Source organism: Cheilinus undulatus, linkage group 8, assembly GCF_018320785.1.
Source record: "Cheilinus undulatus linkage group 8, ASM1832078v1, whole genome shotgun sequence".
Taxonomy (NCBI): domain Eukaryota; kingdom Metazoa; phylum Chordata; class Actinopteri; order Labriformes; family Labridae; genus Cheilinus; species Cheilinus undulatus.
In genome coordinates this window covers 10,302,937-10,325,198 of record NC_054872.1, presented here as the reverse complement: position 1 = coordinate 10,325,198, position 22,262 = coordinate 10,302,937, and the positions used below count along the sequence as shown (strand labels likewise).

At 37.7% G+C, this 22,262-nt stretch overlaps 2 protein-coding genes across 2 annotated transcripts; one reads left to right on the top strand and one right to left on the bottom strand.

The window, feature by feature from the left end:
* Nucleotides 1-201: 201 nt before the first annotated feature.
* On the bottom strand, nt 202-5,439 carry LOC121513171 (mitochondrial folate transporter/carrier-like). The gene is made up of 7 exons (XM_041792735.1): nt 4,961-5,439; nt 4,679-4,829; nt 4,494-4,579; nt 2,067-2,221; nt 1,511-1,624; nt 1,170-1,315; nt 202-1,081 (listed from the first exon to the last, which is right to left on the bottom strand). Exons 1-7 carry the CDS (start codon nt 5,163-5,165, stop codon nt 955-957), a joined length of 984 nt encoding a protein of 327 aa, XP_041648669.1. The 5' UTR covers nt 5,166-5,439; the 3' UTR covers nt 202-954.
* A 2,428-nt stretch (nt 5,440-7,867) lies between these two features.
* dcaf13 (ddb1 and cul4 associated factor 13) lies at nt 7,868-21,022 on the top strand. Its single transcript, XM_041793639.1, has 11 exons — nt 7,868-8,062; nt 8,542-8,741; nt 8,830-8,937; nt 9,043-9,132; nt 9,208-9,363; nt 9,505-9,582; nt 9,679-9,761; nt 10,022-10,186; nt 12,308-12,443; nt 19,775-19,938; nt 20,444-21,022. Exons 1-11 carry the CDS (start codon nt 7,993-7,995, stop codon nt 20,529-20,531), a joined length of 1,338 nt encoding a protein of 445 aa, XP_041649573.1. The 5' UTR covers nt 7,868-7,992; the 3' UTR covers nt 20,532-21,022.
* The last annotated feature ends 1,240 nt before the right edge of the window (nt 21,023-22,262 follow it).

Sequence of the window (22,262 nt, the reverse complement as noted above, 5' to 3'; positions counted from 1 at the left end):
TCTGGAAATAACAAGATCAAATAAAAATGTAAAATCTTGCCAAAATTCATGCCTTTTACATGAACACAGCCAAACTGATCAAAAAGGAAAAGTGTGTAGAATGTGCGCAACCTCTGCTATGGGTAAAAAAGCCTTACCCACCTACCTAAATGCTTGTTTAGAAACTTTGAAATAACATGCTCTTGATTCAGTGTAGTCAGAAATACTTTATTAATGTACAATATACATTAAACAATGACAATGCAGATGAATCACAGCTTAAACTTCATCATAAAACTTTGTAAAGCAATGGAGTTACATTTTTTTTCAGGATAATGAAATCCAAAAATGTATTAAGATAAATCATGTAATCATGTGTTTGAAAAAAATATTCTTTGTTGCTGTGTGTTCACAAAAAGAAATAATTTATAAGAGACAAACTAATATGATGCACACATGCAAATAAGACACCTGAGAAGACAAACAATTAGCTGCTAATAATCTGCCTTTCATATTTGATGTCTCCCTTTCTGCTGCCAGAAAACATTGATTGTAAACATTACTATGATCACACATTTTTCAACCTCCTCTACTCATACATGAAATGCTGACCAAGTGACCGTCATGTTATATGAAAAAAGAAGAAAAAAAAACTAACATCAAAGCAGAGTGTCATTTGGTGTGACAAAAACATACTTTTTTCCCAAAGAAGGCAAAGTGTTCGTCCTGAATCTAGATCAAAGATCAGTTTGATCTCCGGCTCCATTCTGTTGCACATATTCAGTAAGAGTCCAAAATAAATGCCACTGTCGATTCCTTTGCCCAGCCAGCTCTCTCAGTGCAAATGAATGCCTCACACATAGCACATGCACAGCACTCCAAGTTGTGCCTCATTCTGCTCCTTTCCCTCTGTATCTCTCATCACGTCAGTGGGAGCTTAGAGTCTTTGCAGAGGCCCCTGCCAGACTTTAAGCCTCATTTATTTTGTCCCATCAGGAGACGAGACACATTTTCATAAACCACAAAAGTGATACAGCAAGCAGGCGTGACACGAATCAAATTTGGGATGATTCCTTTATAGAAACCAATGGCACCTTCATTCCTGCAGAGACAGGGGGAAAAATGGTAATGACTTAGAAAGCCCACAAATTGTTTAAATAGCCATACAACAGACTAGACCAGTATCATACCTCCATGTCCGTCTGATGACATCAATAACTCCATTGTATCTATTGTGCTGGTCCTGCAGGCGAGCTCTCACCACCTGATATGGATACGTTGTGGCCACAGCAAATATTTTGGATAATGCCGCCATTGTGATATATTCCAAAGGATTCTATGTACACAGATAAACAGTTGGAGTCGCAGAGAGAAAAGTGCAGAGTGGGAAAACTGATGAGTCACTCATACTAGTACTTATTTGAGGGCTCAGTCTCATTAAATTGAAAAGTTTAAGGCTTTATGTCTGAGTTTTATTCAACATCAAACAACATATTTCCAGACTTTATGGCTCATGGAAGTAATGACTCACCAGCTTTGCATCTGAATGCACTTTCCTGTATTTGTTGTAGTCTCTCTTTAGTTCTTCATAGGCCATGAACTGCAGTGCTCCATGGGATGTGCCAAACAGACCAGGAACATAACCCTTTGACAAGAGAAGGTTTCTAAGTCAGTATTTTACTTGATAATACCTATGTCATGCACTATCTATAGATTTTTAATTGCCCATGGCTTTGTATAAAGCTTATCAAAAACCTTGAATCAGATTTTCATGAAGTAATGTTCTTTTAGAAAAATAACCAGGAATGCAAGGTAGCTGAACTTTCTGAATGTTTCTGAAGAAGCAAAATTATGCTTAAATTCTGGATGTTATTCTAATTATTCATAGGATTACAGTTCTCCACCATATGAGCTGGTAATGCCCTCTAGTGGTGATGCATGAACTGACTGTTTCAGCCAGACAGTGAAACAAGAGACAATATCTTTTGTTCTCATTCCTCTGAAAAAAGCTTACCTGATGTTTTGGGGGAAGAAAAGGAATTACACTGCCACATGAATTCAAAGAACATGATACACTTAGGTCTAACCTTGTATAAACCAGGAACTCCCTCATGGCGGTAGATCTTGATCAGAGCATCTAGCATTCCCTTGTACTGTTTCCTGGACGGGTCAGCATTGTACTGCAGTACAAGTCGGGTCTTGGTTACCCAGATCGGGTTGGTTATGGTGAGTGTTAAGATGCCTAGGAGGGGACAGGTTGGTGACTTTGTTAGCTACAAATTTGCTAAAATACACTGTCAGTTTATTAAAAATGTGCACTTTTTAATGTATGTGGCTACAACTTGGAATCCCAGCTCTTCCATATGGGATTATTTGGTTTAGTTACTCCTCAAACAGATAGAAAAGAAAAGCAATGTGACTGAGGTGAATGAAGTGATTTCAAGCTAATATCCAACTAATGCGAAAGAAGAAACAGACCATTTAAAATACAAGTAATACCACAACTATACTTGAAGTGGTCACTGCTCACCCAACTCATCCCAGGTTATTACAGTAAGGCTTTGTGACATGGACCAAACAAACAAGATGTTTCTACACCACAGGGGTCCACCTACGGTAAATCATCTGGACATGATTTGGAAAGGCTCATGCCTCCCTATATAGGCCTCAAGGGTGACAATGCAAAGTTTATTCTAAGTCAAACTCACACAGGTCAAATGCCAAATTTCACACAGGCAATGACTACAACAAAAGAATATTAAAATATATTATAAGGTGCGACTTAACCTTATGTAAAATGCAACAATTGGTTTGGGATGAAATGTAGAAATCATTCTCTTGCTGTGTACTGCTGACCGGCATGAGTTGTCAAAGCCTGAAAGAACTGACCAGTTTTATGTGCTTGGCATAAAGCTAGAACCTTCTTTTATTGGCTTTTAGCGCTTCATTTTTACTAGCGCTTGGTATTTTTTTAAGTGTAGTGAAGTGCAAAACTTCCCACAAAATATACATAAGTAAATTAAAATTACTGATCTTAAAAAGTACTCAGAAAGCACAACTCAGTTCCAGTAATTTGAGTAAATATAATTAGTTACTTTCTACCCATGTTTAATTATCATCTTGAATATAAGCAGTTTAATAGTGAAGAAAGTAAATATCTATTTTTAGCAGCATCAGCACTGCCTGTGTTTGAGAAAACTACAAAAGTTATGTAAATGATGTAGAAAGAATATGTAAAAAAAAAAAAAAAAACCCAAAGGATTCAGAATTTACATGGACTTATACAGCACTTCCATAAGGTATTTTCCAGAGTCAAACTGTAACACTGTGATGCAATCCAGTGAAATGTGTGGTTAAAATGCTTTAGTTTTTCTTTTGGAGGGTAAATCAATGATGAAAAATTAAATAAAATGCTTTAAAGCTCATCTCACAGCAAGACGGATCTTTGTGCACTTATCAAGCTGTCTCACAGGTTTTAAATAAGTCAAGATGTCAGGTCATCCTTTCAGACAGAGCAACCTAACAACTCAGTGGAGCCCATGGAAATTAATACATATGTACAAGTGTAGTAGTTGTGATCAAGCAGAATATGGTAAGTAAATAAACATTTACAGTCCATCTTTATCAGATTATCAGATTAAAAGCACAGGAAATGTTACTTCACAATTATCAGATCCTATTATTTTTTAAATAACTTTTGAGCAAGTGAGAGGAAAAGAGAGTGCATGTGTGAGGTGGAGAAAAACAGACTAAACTTCATGAGCTCCTTTTGTCTAAACTTCCTAATGTAACTCATTTTTTATCAGTGCCCCTATAATAAATGCTAAGAGACAGTAGAAGCAGCATTTTTTTTACAAGGATTGTAAAATTGTAGAGGCGTGCACTCCAGTTGCCAGCAAGTGCTTGGCCTGAACTGCTCCTTGTATATTATTTTAAATCAACCATCGGAGAAGGTGCAGAAGGTTTAACGGCAAAAAAAAAAAAAAAAAAAAAAAAAAAAAAGGATTGGACACCGCCCAATCCTATTTTACCCTATATCTAATTTGACAATATTAATACATAAGAAATTAGATATATCTCAGTGCCTTAACGATGACTTCTGCTTACTTCAGTAACTTTTTTGCAAGATTTAAATCACAGAGCATCTACTTGAACAAATCTATCAAATCAAGCGGTACTTTTATTGGAGGCATATGTGAGTTAGCAACATTGGTCAGGTGTGCCTAATAAAGACCACACTGACCAAGTGCTGAAGAAATCTAATTAAGTTTTCTGCAGTCAAAACTAACTACTGACATCTTCAGAATCCTTGTGATTCCTGAAATAATAAGTGAAGCATAATTTCAGCTCCTAATTTCATTTGCCAACAGGAAGCAGCTCCATGTGACCCTGGGAAAGGCCTCCATCTGGTCTGCTAGAGCCAGCTTGGGGCAGTACTATCTGGCATTTTGTTGTTGGCTGTAGGCCATTATGTGTCAGCAATTTAGCAGTGTCCAGATGCATGTAGGACTAACCTGCTTCAGCTGCGGACACCAGGTGCTCTGCGGCACTTAATTCAGTTTGACGACCCTCCTTTGTGTAGCCTTTGATTGCATTGTAGCTGTAGAGGAAGAGGGTGTAACACTTAGGATGGGTTTTAAAGTTTTAAAGATGAAGATGCATGCATGGTCAAGTGTAGAATGGGGTTTTGATTACTTACAACAAGAAGTAGAGACCCCAGGATGCTCCAGCACCCCAAACATTAGGTGTCACTCCTTGGTAGAGTCCTCGGAGTCCTTCCTGCTGCCAAACACTCTTCATACAGTGCAAAATGCCACTGTACTTAGGTCTTAATTCCAATCCATCACTTACTGCAATGTAAGGACAAAAGGGACACTTAGGTTTTTCTATATTATACTAATTTAACTTAAAGACATTTCCAAAACAAATTTCTGGTAACTTAAATAGCATGGTAACTTTCCATATACGTGTCATACTGTACCTGCAAACCTGATTTTGACCAGATCCAGAGGGTGAAGCACCAGTGTTGACACAACTCCTCCACTCAGTCCCGCGATCAGGTTTCCTACCTTCACATGGCTGAACACCTGCTGGACATGTCCGCTTAACGTGAGGGAAGGAGCCGGTGTACCGGGCAGCCCTGACTCTGAAACGTTGACGGTTCCGTGATTCGAAGCAGAGCTCATATTTGTCGATATCTGCCTTAGCTAGCTGCTGCCAGCTAGTCGTGTTTACAATGCGAGCTCTCTGTAAGGTCAGCTAAGGCTAAAATCTACTTATAGCACTCTGACTCTGCTGAAATTTTTAAGCATGGCGTACTGACAGAAGTAACTCCTAACAAAAATCCCCTCATCTTCACTGTAACTAAACCACGCTGTTCACATGCGGTAGCACTCCATGGCTGCAGTAACATTATCCAAAATGTCAAGCAACAGCTCCAATGCTCGACCTTGCTGCTAACGTAACACTATCCTAGATGAAGGCGATGTTTCCGGTCGTAACCTTCAAAATAAAACTCACGAAAATCTGCTGAGACTTAAAGTATTTACCTTCATGTTTTTATTTCATAAACAGAGATTTTCAGTGCCACTGCTTAGCTTTCAGATACATAAACTTTACTTGGAAATTGTATGTGGTTTCACAAGGTAAGACTTATCAGCCACAACCATGTATTTTGCTTTGTATTTCTTATGTCACTAAAATGCTCTTATATTCATCTAAAACATACTTTGTGGTCAAACAAACGGCAGTCAATTTGCCGTAATGTCTCCAAAGGCACTGATAAATTTTTAAAATCAAGCTAGTGTAGCAAATTGTTTTTAAAAAGTTGAATGAACCTGTTAATCCAACATCAGGCAGAATAAATGAATTTAAAAAACACAAGTTTAACTTGTGGCTGTATTTTGTTACTTGTGAGACTTTAAAAAATTAACTTTCCTTACGATGAATTGTTTAATGCACCTTATTTGCTGTCCCTCCTCATCTATTTAAAGAGGTTTTCCCCACTGTAGGACCATCTGTTATTGCAGTCATTAATAGTAGCCTGTCCTCAGGTGTGGTGCCTGAACTGTTTAAACATGCAGTAGTTCAACCTCTGATTAAAAAACCTGGTCTGCAGTTCTTTCTAATTTCAGGCCAATTTCCAAACTGCCTTTTCTTTCAAAAACCCTGGAAAAGATAGTTTACATTCAATTAATGGCCTTTCTGGAAGAGCACAATATTTTAGAGGTTTTCCAATCTAGTTTTAAAGCTCTTCACAGCACCGAATCAGCTCTGATAAGAGTTTTTAATGATATCCTTTTAGCTACCGACGCTGGTGAGTGTGTTGTGCTTGTTCTTTTAGATTTAACGGCTGCGCTTGACACTGTGGATCATGATATTTTAATGTCTCGTTTGGAGCATTGGGTGGGCATCAGGGGCATAGCACTTGACTGGTTCAGGTCATACTTGACTGATCGTACTTTCTGTGTCAGCCTTGGTGACTCTGTTTCCTCCTCTGCTCCTCTCTCGTGTGGAGTCCCACAAGGCTCGGTTCTAGGCCCTCTTCTCTTCTCTCTCTATTTGCTCCCCCTAGGATCTATACTTAGGAAACATGGCATTGCATTTCACTGTCATGCAGATGACAGTCCGATTTATGTCCCTTTTAAAAAGAACAATGAGTACTCTGTTCAATCATTGTTTGAATGTCTTGATGACATAAAGGCCTGGATGGCTCTGAACTTTTTACATTTTAATGATAAAAAGACAGAGGTGATGGTTTTTGGTGGTACCACTGAGACCCCTCCTGTAGATCTGGGTCCCCTGGCCCAGTATACCAAGCAGTCCATCACAAACTTAGGGGTTAAAGTGGACCCTGATCTTAAGCTTGACAGTCAGATTAATGCTGTCATGAAATCGAGCTTTTTCCATTTGAGGCAGCTGGCCAAAATAAAGCCAATTCTTTCTAAGCAGCACTTTGAGACAGTAATCCACGCTTTCGTTACCACTCGGCTGGATTACTGCAATGTTTTGTATGTGGGGGTTAGTGGGTCCTCCGTCGCAAGTCTCCAGATGGTACAAAATGCAGCTGCACGTCTTTTAACTGGCATACGTACTGACATACTTTTATATTTATTTACTATTTTTATGCGTGCCTTTTCATGTTACTTATGTTTTGTCTTTTAAATTGATTCTGTATTTTATAATGTAGTGCTCTTCTTTTATCTCTTGTGAGCTGCTATGTTTTTTATGTACTTTTATCTATTCTGTACATTTATTTATTCTACTGTACAGCACTTTGGTCAACTGTGGTTGTTTTTAAAGTGCTTAACAAATAAAGTTGGATTTGATTGGATTGGATTATTTCTTGATTGTTACTGAGATGTATTCATGATAAATGTTCTGTGCATTCCTTTCAATAAAATTTGTTTAAAAAAAAAAAGAAAAACACACGCGGGGCAATCAAGTGTTTTATGTGATTTAAAAATGTTATCTATATAATTTCTATGTTTTTTTTTTTTTTTTAAGATATTGCGAATTACCTCTTGTGGCCCATCTACAGCAGCTCTGGGGTCCCAGGCCAGACTTTGGAAAGCGACAGATCTACATGCAGCCAGTATAAATTTGCTGTTCCTGTAAGATAGTTTTAAACAGCATGTGTTGATACATGCGTTATTTCTTTCTCAAAAAAACGCATTATTTTAATATTACTATCCACACAATTTGTCCATCTCAACAGACAGATGGACACATTTTTACATATGAAATCGACATTTATATATTTTTAAAGTAAATTTTGTATGGAAACCAACCTCTGTATTTCCGGTGTTTTCGAGTGGAATTTTGTACCTTGACAGCTGTTTCGTTTCACTTACCAGTGACGCAACCAGGAGGACTAAACATCCCACAATGCAACGCGGTGGAGATGAACCTCTTCTTCCTCAACACATGGCTAGTGCTTGCGGATAATTTTGCCTTTTGATTTTGTCTTTACAGTATTTTCGAAGTACTTTTCTTTCTCCAGTACGCTTCCAAATGAAAGTTAAAGTCCTCTCGAGGAACCCGGATGATTATGTCCGGGAAACCAAACTGGATATTCAACGTGGTGAGTAGTAGTAAGGTTTAAAGCTCGGGGAGGTTCAACACAGCTTGTAAGTTTAAATGTTAGCATACTGTATTTAGAGATAGATCTAGGAGAAGAATATTGGTATTAGAAGTGGTCACCCTAACCAATACTTTCAGCAGATAGTAGTTAACATCCTTATTGGTGTAGTTTAGTTGGGGAATCGAATAAAGAACATATTAAAATAGAATGCATGCCAGATGTATTCATGTAAATAAATGCTGCAGTTTTAGCATTAAAGTAATTCCACGGAATAAATACAGTGAACTAACACTCTAGATAATGTATAAGGTTATGTGACCTCCTGATGTACAAAATCAAAACAAACATGTTCAACATAAGTTACAAAGGAAAATCTCCACCATAGTTAATTCTCTTCATAACTCTTCTTTGATTGTTTATTCTTCAAAAAGTTAAATGCCCTCACAGTCCACTGAGAAGTGATTACTCTTTGTTTTTAGTCCCTAGGAACTATGACCCCTCTCTTCATCCATTTGAGGTGAGCAGAGAGTACACCCGAGCTCTCAATGCCACCAAGCTTGACAGGGTGTTTGCTAAGCCTTTCCTTGCCTCTCTGGATGGCCACAGAGATGGTGTGAACTGCATGGCCAAGCACACTAAAAGCCTCTCCACTCTGCTGTCTGGCTCTTGTGATGGAGAGGTGAGTTTCCTAACATTACTATAAACAATAACCTATCATGGATAGATGGTTTGCATACAGTCTTTATGATTTGTTTTTAACTCTTTAGGTGAAAGTGTGGAATCTGACCAAACACGAATGTGTCCGAACACTCCAAGCACATGAAGGATTTGTCCGGGGAATGGTTGTCCGCTACTGTGGAACTTCCTTCTTTACGGTGACTGCACCCCTTTAAACGCTGAGAAACCTTTATCATAAGAGTTGCCATTTTAAGTTAATGCCCTTTACATCTGATTTGTGTTATTCATGCTGGTTTTAATAGGTCGGTGATGATAAAACAATCAAGCAATGGAAAATGGAGGCGCCAGGTTATGGAGAGGAAGAAGAACCACTCAACACTATCCTGGGAAAGGTATAGTGTCTGGATATTTGTTGTAGTATCTTTGTAAGAGACGGAGTCTGCATGAATGATTGTTGTCCCTTGCAGACAGTCTTCACAGGACTGGACCACCACCAGAAGGAGGCTGTGTTTGCAACATGTGGCCAGCAGGTGGACATCTGGGATGAGCAGAGAAGCAGCCCAATCCGTTCCTTCACATGGGGTGTAGACAGCTTCAGCTCTGTCCGCTTCAACCCTGTGGAGGTAAGACACAGTGTGACCAGGTTTCATCCAGTCACACAGTGAAGAATACTCACTGAAACACTTACATCAAGATGTTCATTGTTTAATTTAATTATCACTTCAATATAGTCTTTTATTATGGGTGAATATTTCTTTGTACAGACTGAACTTCTTGGCAGCTCTGCCTCTGACAGAAGTATAGTGTTGTATGACATGAGAGAGTCGGCGCCACTTAAAAAGGTAGGCTAGGTTATGCAGTTACTGAAGTATTTGACCTCTCTCTCCCCCTAATTCTTGAAAACATGATTTATGAATGAGTTTTATTTTCCTCTACAGGTTATTATGACAATGAGGAGTAACTCATTATGCTGGAACCCTATGGAGGCTTATTACTTCACATGTTCAAACGAGGACTACAAGTGAGTTAAGGATGTTGGTTTTCACAATGAAACTGATTCACTTGAGAATTTTTTTTTTTCTGTTCGCACTTAAAACTAGTTTGGCTCTTGTTCATATATTCAAGAGTTAGCGCTCAAACTGACAAAATCTTATCTTAAGTGAGAATGTAAACACCAGTCTCTGCACATTTGACAGGTTTACAAAACCGATCGGTGATTGATGCCTGAAGATATGTTTGTAACAAATCATGTGCTGTTTTTGTCTCTCTTGGTCTCATCAGCCTCTACACATATGACATGAGGTACCTGGACCGACCAATCACAGTTCACATGGACCATGTCTCTGCGGTGCTTGATGTTGATTATTCCCCCACTGGGAAGGAGTTTGTATCTGCAAGTTTTGACAAAACAATCCGCATATTTCCCAAGGATGGCGGCCGTAGCAGGTTGGTATGACCCAGAGTGTATGTACTCTGATTGCTTCACTGGTTTATTTTAATGAATCACTTCTTTTTCTACTGAATCTGCCGCTTTTTATTTATCAGGTGTTCAAAGTTATTTCTCAAGACATTGTTTGTTTATTGCTTATTGGAGGTCGTTGATTTTGCCGTCTTACTATTTCTAATGAATGACACAGAAATGATAACCATACAGGACAGCACAGATTAAAATAAAATGAAACAGTCATTAAAACATAATTAAAATCAATCAGGAAGGCATTACATAATTGTACATAGGAGATGTCAAATACATGTTCAATAAAATATAAATTATCCATGTCAAACTGTCTTATCAGAGCTTCTTAATAAGTCAAATGAATAATTATTAAACCTTATAATTTCTTCTACTTAGCAAAGGCTAGCAAATCAGACTTTCATTCTTTGAAAAAGGTTTTTTTTTTGCCTCCACATATAAAAGTAGCTGTTACTTGGTCAAACTAATGTCAAGATGCTAATTGTTTTAACAGGCCTTCTTAACTACAGAAAACATCCATTAACTGCCTGTTTTGTGATGCAGTGCCTGTATAAATAATCACATTTATGCTACCTTAACTGGAATAGGGTTTTTTTTTTTTTTACTTTATCAAGACAGTTCTGCTGCAAACTATTGAAACTTTAATTTTGGCAAGCAATGAAAAAAGTTGCACAGCTGTTACTGTTGGGAACAGCCAATGCTCTACCCCAGTGGTTGTCAACCTTTTTCCTCACACACACACACACACACACACACAAATCTTATTTTGACAACCTCAGAGCAGATGGAGCCTGCCCCCCACCCCCCAAAATCTTTAGCACCCATGTTCCCATGTTGGGAACCAATGCTGTACCCAACTTAGTACACATTTACACTGGGCGCTGTAAGAATCAGTCTAGGAGAAACAGTCAAGTCCCCCAGTCTGTTTCTTCATTCTTTTCTATCTTTTGTGGCATATTATCTTCTCTAACACATTAGTTTGAATAAGTGCCTTGAGTAGTTTTGATTATTTAAGAAACTGTCTTTTTTTTCTAATTTTGCTTAATAATTTAGAGTTTATCACAACTAGAGGTTGACAGATTGCATAGATTGAGTAAAACCTTGCCTTCTTTTTGCTGTTTCATGTATCAATAAGGTAATCATTAATATTCAAATATTGCCTTTCTTCCCTCAGAGTATGAAGCATATTTGTTGTCAGCTTGTTGCAGAGTTGTCCTCCTCACACCTGATTCTCCTTCCATGGATTTATAAATAAGACTAAATTTTGAAGGGTTAGGGTATAAATTAACCGTCACTCGGGTTATTCCTGGGTTTCAGTCATGTTTCCCAGACTAGAGATTTCATAGTCAAAACCGATTGGCTAGATTTTCTGTTTAGTCAACCAACTATTGAATATCCTTTTTAAGGGTTTTATATTATTTGTCTGTAATCTCATTAGTGATTTAAGAGATAAACCTCATAATTGAACTATCTGTCTTGCAGATTGAAATAACAGGCTCCCTTTCACATGCATGGTTCATAGTTTTATGATCTTCTCCTGTAGGCTACCCACTTTAAGTGGTAGGCCATACAAGCTGCCAAGCCGACAAATCTTTCATTTTCCTTGTTTGGGGTCTTTAACTTGTTACTCTTCCCAGACACTGTGAGCTATTGGGGAAACTAAAAAATAAAGTCCTGTAGAGATGCCACTGCTCTACCAGCCCTGATAAATGTGGTAGTCCACCTTAAATGTATTCATGCACAAATAAAGGAGATTGATTAAAAGTACATGAGTCGTTTTCAGAATTGCATAAAAACACTATTTAGTTGACGTCAATACCAAGATAGGATATGAGTCAGGATTTATTTTGAGAAAACATCCAACTTTTGTAGAATAAGACACTGAGAACCCCATATAGCAGGCGCTTTGCAATGAGACTGGCCTTAAAATGAGGCTTATCTTTCAGTACCCATCTATGATGATAAAAACAAATGCTGTTAATTTAAAATTGTATCACCTCATTCTGCATTATTGCATGATTTGGTTGTTTTTAAAACTGTTTATAAAGCTTGTAAAACAAGGTTTGTTTGATTCTGTTTTTCCTCTTTTTCAGGGAAGTTTATCACACCAAGCGTATGCAGCATGTCATCTGCGTAAAGTGGTCGGCAGACAATAAATATATCCTGAGTGGTTCTGATGAAATGAATATCCGACTGTGGAAAGCCAATGCAGCTGAGAAGCTAGGAGTGGTGAGTACTAGCTTGTCTTTCTATCATTCCTGTTTTCACTAATCAACCAAAGCTGAAAGTACAGTATATTTAAGGAGGTTTGCCACTTATTAATTAGCAGTAAATGTTGGTCTGTGTCCCAGTAAACTAGAGTATATTCCCTGGTTTTCAGGTGTAATATATACGGTATCTCTCTGATGTTGTTTTATGAGTTAGCTGCATCCTTCCACACTTTCATGGCCCCAGGCCCACCTCCGCAGGATAAGAGTGGGTGCCTATGCCAGGAGCATCGGTACTGCTGTTGCCAAATACCCTGATGGATGCTGACTTAGGGTAGAATCACTCTCAATAAGTACAATGTACCAACTGGCACAGATGCTCTTGTGGCAGGTGGAAGTAAAAAACCAAACTTGACACTTGTGCGGTTAATAGAGGAATACCATCAAAATCTGATGATGTTTCCATTTCTAGAGCAATCTTCTCTGTCTTTAGTATCATGTTTTGTGAGCACTTGAATAGTGTCATAGTAAAGACTGTGTTAGCAGAATTGATGGCCTTACTGTTAAGTTATGCTCAGCTGTCAAATAAAACTCATATAAAACACTGGGAAATGTTCCAGTGCCCCAAATCCCTGTTATGGCTGTATAATAAAGATCAATAGCATCTTGTGTGCCATCTCTAACAGTCATCTTTCATTCCTAATCGGATTCACTCTTGCTTATTCTCTTAATGCAGCCTTAGAGTGGAAAATTGGCCTGCTTTTGGCACTTGTTTTACTGTCACTGTGGAAGAGAAGATTTATTCGCAAGCTTTGCACTTAAAGAGATCAGACAAGGGCTGCTCCTATCAGCAGTTTAAATCGGCCAATCACTTAAAGCGGGCTACTCTGAGCATAATGAAGCATTAACAATCAAGTTGTACTGAAAGGGTCTTTAATTATCAAGAAATGCTGAAATGCTGAATCAAGACTTTGTCTCTGTCTGAAGGCATCACATTGGATTAATCAAGACTCCTCTATCAGCTGCCACACATCACTTTTTATTTTTCTCCCGACTTTGCATGCAGAAGCCTATGACTCCTGTGTAAATAATAATTTCTGTTGTAAAATATATTGGGTCTCCTTTATAGATTATTAAATTATTAAATTTATAGATTATAGATGATTTAAAAAGGGATGGAATTATGCACTAAAAAACAAGGAGGCAATGACTTAACTGCAAATGGAGGGTTCAGAAAAGTAGACCCCAAAAAGTGGATAATGTCCCAGAGGCTTTATCTACTTTGTATTTATTCTAGAGCTAGAAAATGTTCTACACGGATAGCAGTTGATTCAAGCTTCAATGTTTTTAAAAGTTTGTGTTGATTAACACTTATTTGGTTGGTTCCCAGCCCTGTTGATCAAAGAAGAGACCCCACTTTGTGAGTGGGATACACTAAATTATTTCCATCTGCCAAAGGGGGCTCTGCAGAAAAGGTGTGGGAATCACAGCTTTAGATCGATCTAGTAACAAGACAAAGAGGTGGAGCTGAAGTGGGTCCTAAGCCTGCTAACAAACAACATTGTGCTGGCTTGCAGTCAAGTTAGAAGAAAATTCCACCCCTGTACATTGTGTGATCATAAAGACATTGACTCTATGACTAAAATAGTTTTAGATCTGGACTGAAAATATGTTTATTTATAAAGTTTAACCATCCTCAAGTGGACACTAGAGGAGCTGCTGTTTTTCACATTGCTTTTGGCTTTATTTTCACCGGGAGGGTTGTTGCTTGATTTAGCAGTGTTTAAAACATTTTTCCTTTTTTAAAAAAAATTCTTTTTTGGCTTTTGATTTAATGGGACAGCTAAAGAGAGACAGGAAATACAGGGATGACGTGCACCAAACAGTGTGGAGCTCAGGATTCCCTCCTGTGACCAGAGTGTTGAGGACTCTAGCCTCTGCAGATGGGCTCCTGCTCTACCAACTGAACTAAACTTGTGTCAGTTTTATTTATTTGTTTATTTTTTAATGTTTTCATTTCTTTCTTTATTTGAATGGATGGCCAACTGAAGGAAGGCTGCAAGGCTCCCCTTTTGCAAGGGGGACCCCCACTGTCCCTGGAAGTGCTCAAAGCATACAGTGTTTGCACAAAGAATCATTTAGAAATTACGGCCGTCAAGATTAATCAAGTTAATTGCAATTAGTCAAGGTCCACAATTAGTGCACTGTATATTTTTATAATCCCTGTAAATCCCATGATTTATTGTCCCTTTCAACACACTTTGGTTTAGTCAAGTCATCCTCTCCCTGCAGCCACAGTGATGTACAGAAAGTCCTTCACTGCTCCTTAATGTCTCATTTCACTTAAAGACCCTGTAAAGTAAAAATAAATCTGTATTTAGGTTTGTCGTATGATAAATCACTGTGTTATGAACCCCCAAGTCAAATTTCAGTCACATAAAGTATGTCCAAGTTTATGAAATTAAGCTTCAAATCATGAAAAATGAGGCAGTAAAATCTGCTCCAGGATGGTGTGGGCGTGTCTGTTGAATGAGCTGAAACCCCTCCCACTCAGGACACGGGTAGTCTGCAGCATTAACCCCCTCACTCATGGTGTCATACTGTCATACTTGGAAAAATATTTTTCCCCTAAAAACATGAACCAATAAACAAAACATGCATAACTATAACTTTTCAATGAAACATGAAAATTATAAAATGGTACAAGAGTACAAGACTGAATTCCTTTGCACAAAATAAACCAGAAGTCTCTGCTCCAGGTGACTGCTTCCTTCCACAATATTGTAGTGTTAGAGGGGTGGGGTCATTCTCTACTGTGGGCTCATGACATCGTGAGCCCACATATTGGCCCCGTCCACATGAAACCAAGCCAGGAAAGAGATGAAATGGCCTAAATCCAGAATTCAGTCTCATGTAGATCTCCGAGTTTTTACATGTTTACAGCAACCATATTCCAACATTTCTAGAGTGTTAAGACAAAAACTTCGGATTTCACTTTACAGGGTCTTTAAAAAACTCAAGCAGCTCGGTGGACAAGTCATCTGTACTTTGTGTTGTTGAACTTCAACCTTTTTACTGTCCCTTTATAACCTTTTCAATCCATAACAAATGCCTCTTTTCTGTGGTTAAATTCATACCATAATCTCTATTCTTTCTGTAAAACAGGTCTGGATCTTAATCCAGACCTGTGGATCTAAGGATCTAAGGATCTGGATCTAAGATTACTTGTGATTACAATTTGGAATCTTTTGACAGCTCTAATTAAAACGTATATTTTAAGGAGTTTTTGCACAAATTTCTTTAATTCAGGTGTAAATCTCACTTTATTACTGTTGTTTTATATAGAATTTAACTAATTTTAAGGATATTTTTACAACAAAGGATAAAACATAGGGGACCCAACCCCCACTTTGGGAACCACTGTTACAGAGCAGATGTCCCTAAAACTCATCAGGGTTGAAAGACGTGTGTTTCTGTTTAAACATTTGGTTTTAACTTGGCATTTTTTTTTATTTGTGCAGAGAGAGAAGGTTTTTTAAGCTTTATACAAGTGCAAGGCAGCAAGTCTTGTGTTGATCTCTTTCCAGAACAGACTTGAACTTCTGACAGGACATTCTGGTTAAAGTATTTTAAATAGGTCAGAGGTTTGTGTCTGATGAATGGACTCTTTACAGCTTAGCTTATCTGATCCAGTTTGCTGAAGTTTATTGTCTATTGTTTAAAGTCTAAAGTGTATTGAACGTTTGCTGTTACCTGGTTAATTTTTGTAGTAAGAAATGGAGTAGTTTATTCCATCATAAACTACTCAAACAGGGATTTCAGTAGTTGCAGTCTTCCTTCTTCTACCCATTTCTACACATTCTGGTTCTATCTTGAAACACATCTGGTCCTGAATTTTGGTCATTATTTTCACACAAGTTTAGATAAAATCACCCTTGATATCAAAACAAAATCAAAGCAAAGCATCATCCTCCTCAATCTCGTGTCTTTTTTTTTTCATTGGGATTACAATAATATTGCCTAGCAAGCTAACCATGTGTGTATACAGGGGAATTAGTCCAGTCCAACAGGATCAGCGTCCAACAGCTCTTCTCCAACAAATTGAATCTGAGACAAATCATTGCTTTTAATTAGAATAAAAGCCTTTGAGGAGGCCCGCCTCAGCCAAGACCAGGCTGAATCGCTGCTGGGTTTTTATGAGAGAGACGGAGGGATGCTTTTGAGCTGGTGTCTTCACTTTTTAACAGACATTGATTCACTTTTGAATGAGCATGTGTCAAGTTGGAATTACAGCTTACTGGAGGCCAAGATTTTATGATCTAAGAAGCCGTTCTGTAACTATCAGTTATTTAACAATTACCATCTGAGCTGAACGCACAGTGGTTGCCCTAAGCGTAGCTAAAGTTGTTTTAAATGTGTCATGAAAAATCTAGTAATGTGTTTTCACAATTTATTTTAAGTGGACAACTGTCTTTTTGAAATACTTTTTACTACTTGAATCAACACAAAAACTCTGTAAAAACGTAATGATAACAATAACTCAAGATGCTGCAAATGACAAAAATCATGTTTATTTGCAATACATGTGGAGTTTTAGAGATGCAGAGTTTGAAATCGATTTTATTTTATGACTGTTCTGCTCTGGGTTTCAACAGCTATGCTAAAGTTCAGATATAGCCTTGTTTATTCCCAAGTTGCAACCTCAGATGGACTTAACGCTCTATTAACATGGAAGGCGTTGCACCAGCTGAGATCATTTCAACTCAGGCTTGAGTTGTAACTTCGATGTTCATCTCCCTCCTAGTAATACAGTTGTGTGTTGTGTAGTCTTCAAAGGTTGGTTAACTTGGAGAATGAGGAGCATCAGAGGGCTTTATTAGCTAAATGCTGGATTTATTTTGAGTCCTGCTTTAGTCTTAAGTGAACAGATATGTCATCGATTTAGGAAAAAGTACTTATCATTTCTTACTTCTCATCTCACCATCATTTGTTTCATATTTTGCACACACTTTTTAGCTGTTTGAGGATTAACAGAAGTAACTTTCAGCTGTTAAGCCTCTTCAGAGACAATAAGACATGAGTTGCAGTAAGGCAGAGGAATAAATCTATATTTAGATTGCAATCTGGCCCACTGCAATTTTCAAAATGCAGAATGTAAAATATTTCTTTAACCTTAAATGTGTATCAAAATTCCAGTTTAACACGATCTTTTTGCAGCAGAGATGACATGATTAACACATTATGTAAACATTCAAGTGTCATTGCTGTAGAATAGTTCCAGAAAATCCAACTTTATTTATTTTTATAGAAGTTTTTTTTTAGAGCTGTCAAGATTAATCGCATTAATCGTGACTTACTATGATCTCAATTAGTCCACTATTTTTTAAAATCGTATTAACCGCATGCTTTGTTGTCCCTTTTCAAAACATTCAAACATTTACTTTTTTACTCTTCACTTATTTCCTTTCATTCCAAAACAAGTTCCTTTTTTCCATGGTTCTGTACATGTTAGTATTAAATCTACATATAAAGCAGCTCTGTTTTTATCTTTAGGTCAGTTAACCTTAGTTTAAGACTGTAGAAAAATCCCAAAATGACACAAAAACAGTTTAAAATGCTCAATAGTGGAATTTTAGAATGTGATAAAAAAAAGGGTGTGATTAATAATAAATAATTTCTTTCAATAGAACAGGTCCTTATTTCTATTACAGACTTTAATACTGAGCCCTTTTGCCACCCAAGTGGTCCAATTTAGAAGACTACACGTGATAATAAGTGGGGCCGGGCAATTAATCGTAAGTTAGATTAAATAGCAATATGGTCTGCTGCAATTTTCAAATTGCAGAAGTTGCAGGGTTTCTGTAACTTGAAATGTGTCAAAATACCAGTTTAATAAATCCATTTTTTTTTTGCAGCGGCAGAGATTTTCTGCACATTATGCAAACAATGCAATGAAGTGTCATTTTTTTATAATGGTTTACAAAAATCCTCCTTTCTGTGTTTTATGTCATGTGTTTCTTAATCAAAATGAGTGACATAAAAATGATAACGCCCTTAAACAAAGCAAACAACATCACATTTCCAATACCAGCAAAAATAGTTAGCTCATTCTATCTAAAAACTGATGAAGCCTAACGGTACTTCATGAAAATCATACCCCAGCTGCGATCAGCTGGTTGCCAGCTTCACACCTTCCAGATCCCAGCTACCTCCTTTATAGCTGAAAGCTTGTTGCACCCCCATATTCAGATTCATGCTACTATGGATTAACCGCTTCAGAAATAATTTCATTGTTTTCAATACACATGGTCTTATTTATGTGATTGTTTATTGCTTGAATTTATCCAAACATACGTAAGATAAACCCAAGAATAATCGCATATTAAATTGCAATATTTGGGGAAAAAAATTGCAATTAGATTATTTTTGCAAATAGTTTAGCCCTAATAATAAGTGAATAATAATAAGCAAAAGTATCTAATGCCCAAGGCAGATTAAGGGACAATTGTCAAATAATTTGAGTATTAGACAAAAACCACTAAGACAGATCAAGTACTGTTTACTTAAAACAACAACAACAACAACAAAAAACAATCAACAAGCTGCAATATCTATTTTGGATTTTAAGTTAATGCAAATAATTTTAACAGCCTTCAACTGTTCACAGTGTAGGGTTCAATGTGGACACTAGACCATTCTGTAAGATAGATTTTAAGCATAGCTGCTGCAACAGGCCACAGATCTCCTAAAAAGCTTTAAGAACGTTAGGGTTAGAAAAACATGTTTCTATCTTAGTGACTAAAAGAAACCATGTTGACATTCTGAATGTGAAATCTGACTGGTGTTTTTTCAGGAGCAACATTTTGTATAATGCTTTTATTTGCCATAATCTTTGATTTGAAGGTTGGCATTGCTCTTTTTTTAGTACACTGTTATTTCTCTAAATTGATTAGCTTAGCATAGAGGAGAAAAGATAAAGTAGGAGAAGCTTTAAAGGACTTAAACATATATTAGTAAAATCATATCAACACATTTTTTCATTGAAAGATTGGAATTTTAATGTAACCAAATGTTTCAGAATGAAAAATATCACAGTTCCAGATAATTGGATGTAATATCTACAATAACAGATAATAAAAATAGTCATATTATAGTTTTGTAGTTTTAATAAGCATTTTTAAAATGAAATGTTGCCAAAAGGGAAGTCTGTTCAAGGAGAAGTGACCTCATCCAGCCTGATCAATGTGTCTGCTTGAAAATCCTCACATTCATTTCTCCCCTTCACATTTGTCTTTCTGTTTCTCTTTTTACTAAATTGTCTCTTACTAACATTTCCTTTATTGTGTTGTGTAGCTGGCCCCGAGGGAGAGAGAGGCCAGAAACTACAATCAGAAGCTGAAGGAGAAGTTCCAGCATCACCCCCAGATCGGACGCATTGCTCGTCACCGACATCTGCCCAAGAGCGTCTACCACCAAAGCAAGGAGCTGAGGATCATGAAAGAGGCTCGCCGTAGGAAGTACGTTTTCCAAGCTGGGCTTGGGCCAGCTAGCTTTTGTTTTGAACTCCATGACTTCCCGTCTGTGTAAATGTAGAGGTGATACTGACTTGTGCTGCAGCCAGGCTACGTAGTCTCACCAGCCAAATAGAAATACTCACAGATGGGACCCCCCCCCATGGCATGATCTCAGTAGGCCTTACATCTCATTCACAGCTTTATAGTGGATTGATCATCCCAGTTAGTTCTGCCATCCTGTGATTCAAAGCTCAGACTGTTGATTTATTTCTTACATGCTGTACTGTGACACATCAGACCTGTGTTTGCACTGTGAATGATTTACTTTCCATGATTTAGGCATTATTTTCAGGGTACATTGGTCTGTGACGCAGGTGTTAGGTCAACAATCTCATATTCATTCTCTCCCACCTTTCTGTCGACCAACCACTCTCCCCTGCTCTCTCCATCCTTTCCTGAATATTCCTAGCAGTGCACAGACTTATTTGCTTTCTCTTTTCTTTTCCAGGGAGAGGAACGTTCGAAAGCACAGCAAACCAGGAACTGTCCCTGTGGTGTCTGAGAAGGAGAAACATGTTGTGACTGTGGTCAAATAGAGGCTGAAACATGAGGTGGAAGAAAGAGGGGCTGCCACCCAGAGAGGAGAGGGAGACTGGGATTACATCATGGGACAGTTTTGACATTAAGGACACAGACTGTAATGAAACACATCATTTGAAACTCTGTTTTTGTCCTTTTTGGTCTTTAATGGCACACATGAAAAAGAAGCAGAAGAAGAGAGACAAAAATTTTTCTCAAACCTTCTCTTCCTCTTGGCAAATTGACCCACAAAGTTGGCAGGATTTTCAGATTTTTTTCAGTTAGTTTCGACATTTTTACTTCAGTGTATCGACACCTTAAGAAGATCTGGATCTACAGGGGATGTTTTTTCCTTCAGTCTGTTTTAGTCATCCTAGTGGACATAAGACCAACTATTTTGAGTTCTACTTTGATGTTCTGAAATTAACACATTTCACACAGAAAATGCATATGTACATGGGAATGAAACACTTTAAAATGTGTATTTGTAATAAACTTCTTGACTAACTTATGGCTTTGAGTACATGTAATTGGACATAAAACATGATCCGGCTTCCTAAAATGTAAAATAAGTTCCAGTTTCCCTCTTGCTTGTTGTGTTAGAGCAGATCACTGAAATGGTGCTAATTTACTTAAAGTCCTTAAATGAGGCTGAGGCTGTATCCTCTTAATGTTGTCCTTCAAATCCAATCAGCACGGCCGTCTGAGGTAGAAAGAGAGCGAGTGAGAGGGAGCTGGCTTAAGAAAAGGGTCTGGGATCAAGAGAAGGGATTGTTTCAGTTGAGAAATACAGGGCAGGCTTGGAATCTCCTCTCAATTCTTTGTATGGAAAGCTCGAGGATTTTTGATAGAATTATGGTATTGTAAAAAGTTCTGATGCTTTCAGGCCCTGAGTGTATAGTAAACAGGGATATAAGAAACCTTGACTCTTCAAGTCAGTTGGAGATGTATGCTGGGAGCAGGTAATGTTTTTACATTGTGTGTTTTCTGGTGCATTTTTTGAGAGACATCTGACTGCAGACCTCTAGGATGGGAAGTGACGCATTAACCATTGTTGGATTTTTCCCTAGTTCGGGGTGTATTATTTTTAATTGTATCCCCTCTCCCTTACCCCAACCCTAACCCTTAGGGTTTGGGTGCCTAACCCTAACCCTCTTTGGGTTTTCCTTCGTTTGAGGTGTGTTAAATTTGAACTTATCCCCCTTAAAAAATGTTTGATTTTTTATCATTAAATTCTGCTGTTGTGAAAAATAGCCACTTGCCATAACCTTTGACAGCGAGCAGAAAATGTACGTCATTCAGTTCATCATTCTGGTTCTGGCTTACGTCATTTCCTGCCCCATTGTAGAGGTCTGCAGCCGAACGCCTCACCGTGAGGTCTGCAGCCAGATCCTCTTGATTTTTTGAGTAAAGAAGATAATTTTGTTTATGGAATGTCAGGTATTAGAAGAAATTATCTGTTGCAAGCCTCCAAATCCCATGTTGAAATGAACCCTTTTTTTGTTTGACTTTATATTTTCTGTTGTAAATATTTTATTTAACAGTACATGTAATGAACATTGCTTCATATGTAAAATAGAGAGTAGATGAATACAGTTTTCTAGCCTTTGCTAACTTGCTTCCCCTGTCCCGGGCTTGGTTTTCAGGATTAAAATGAAAGCAGTACACTTAAAAAGTATAGAGCATTAATTATATTCAAAGCAGGGGCATTTTTGGTAATTTGGATGCCCCAGGTAAAGAACAATGTT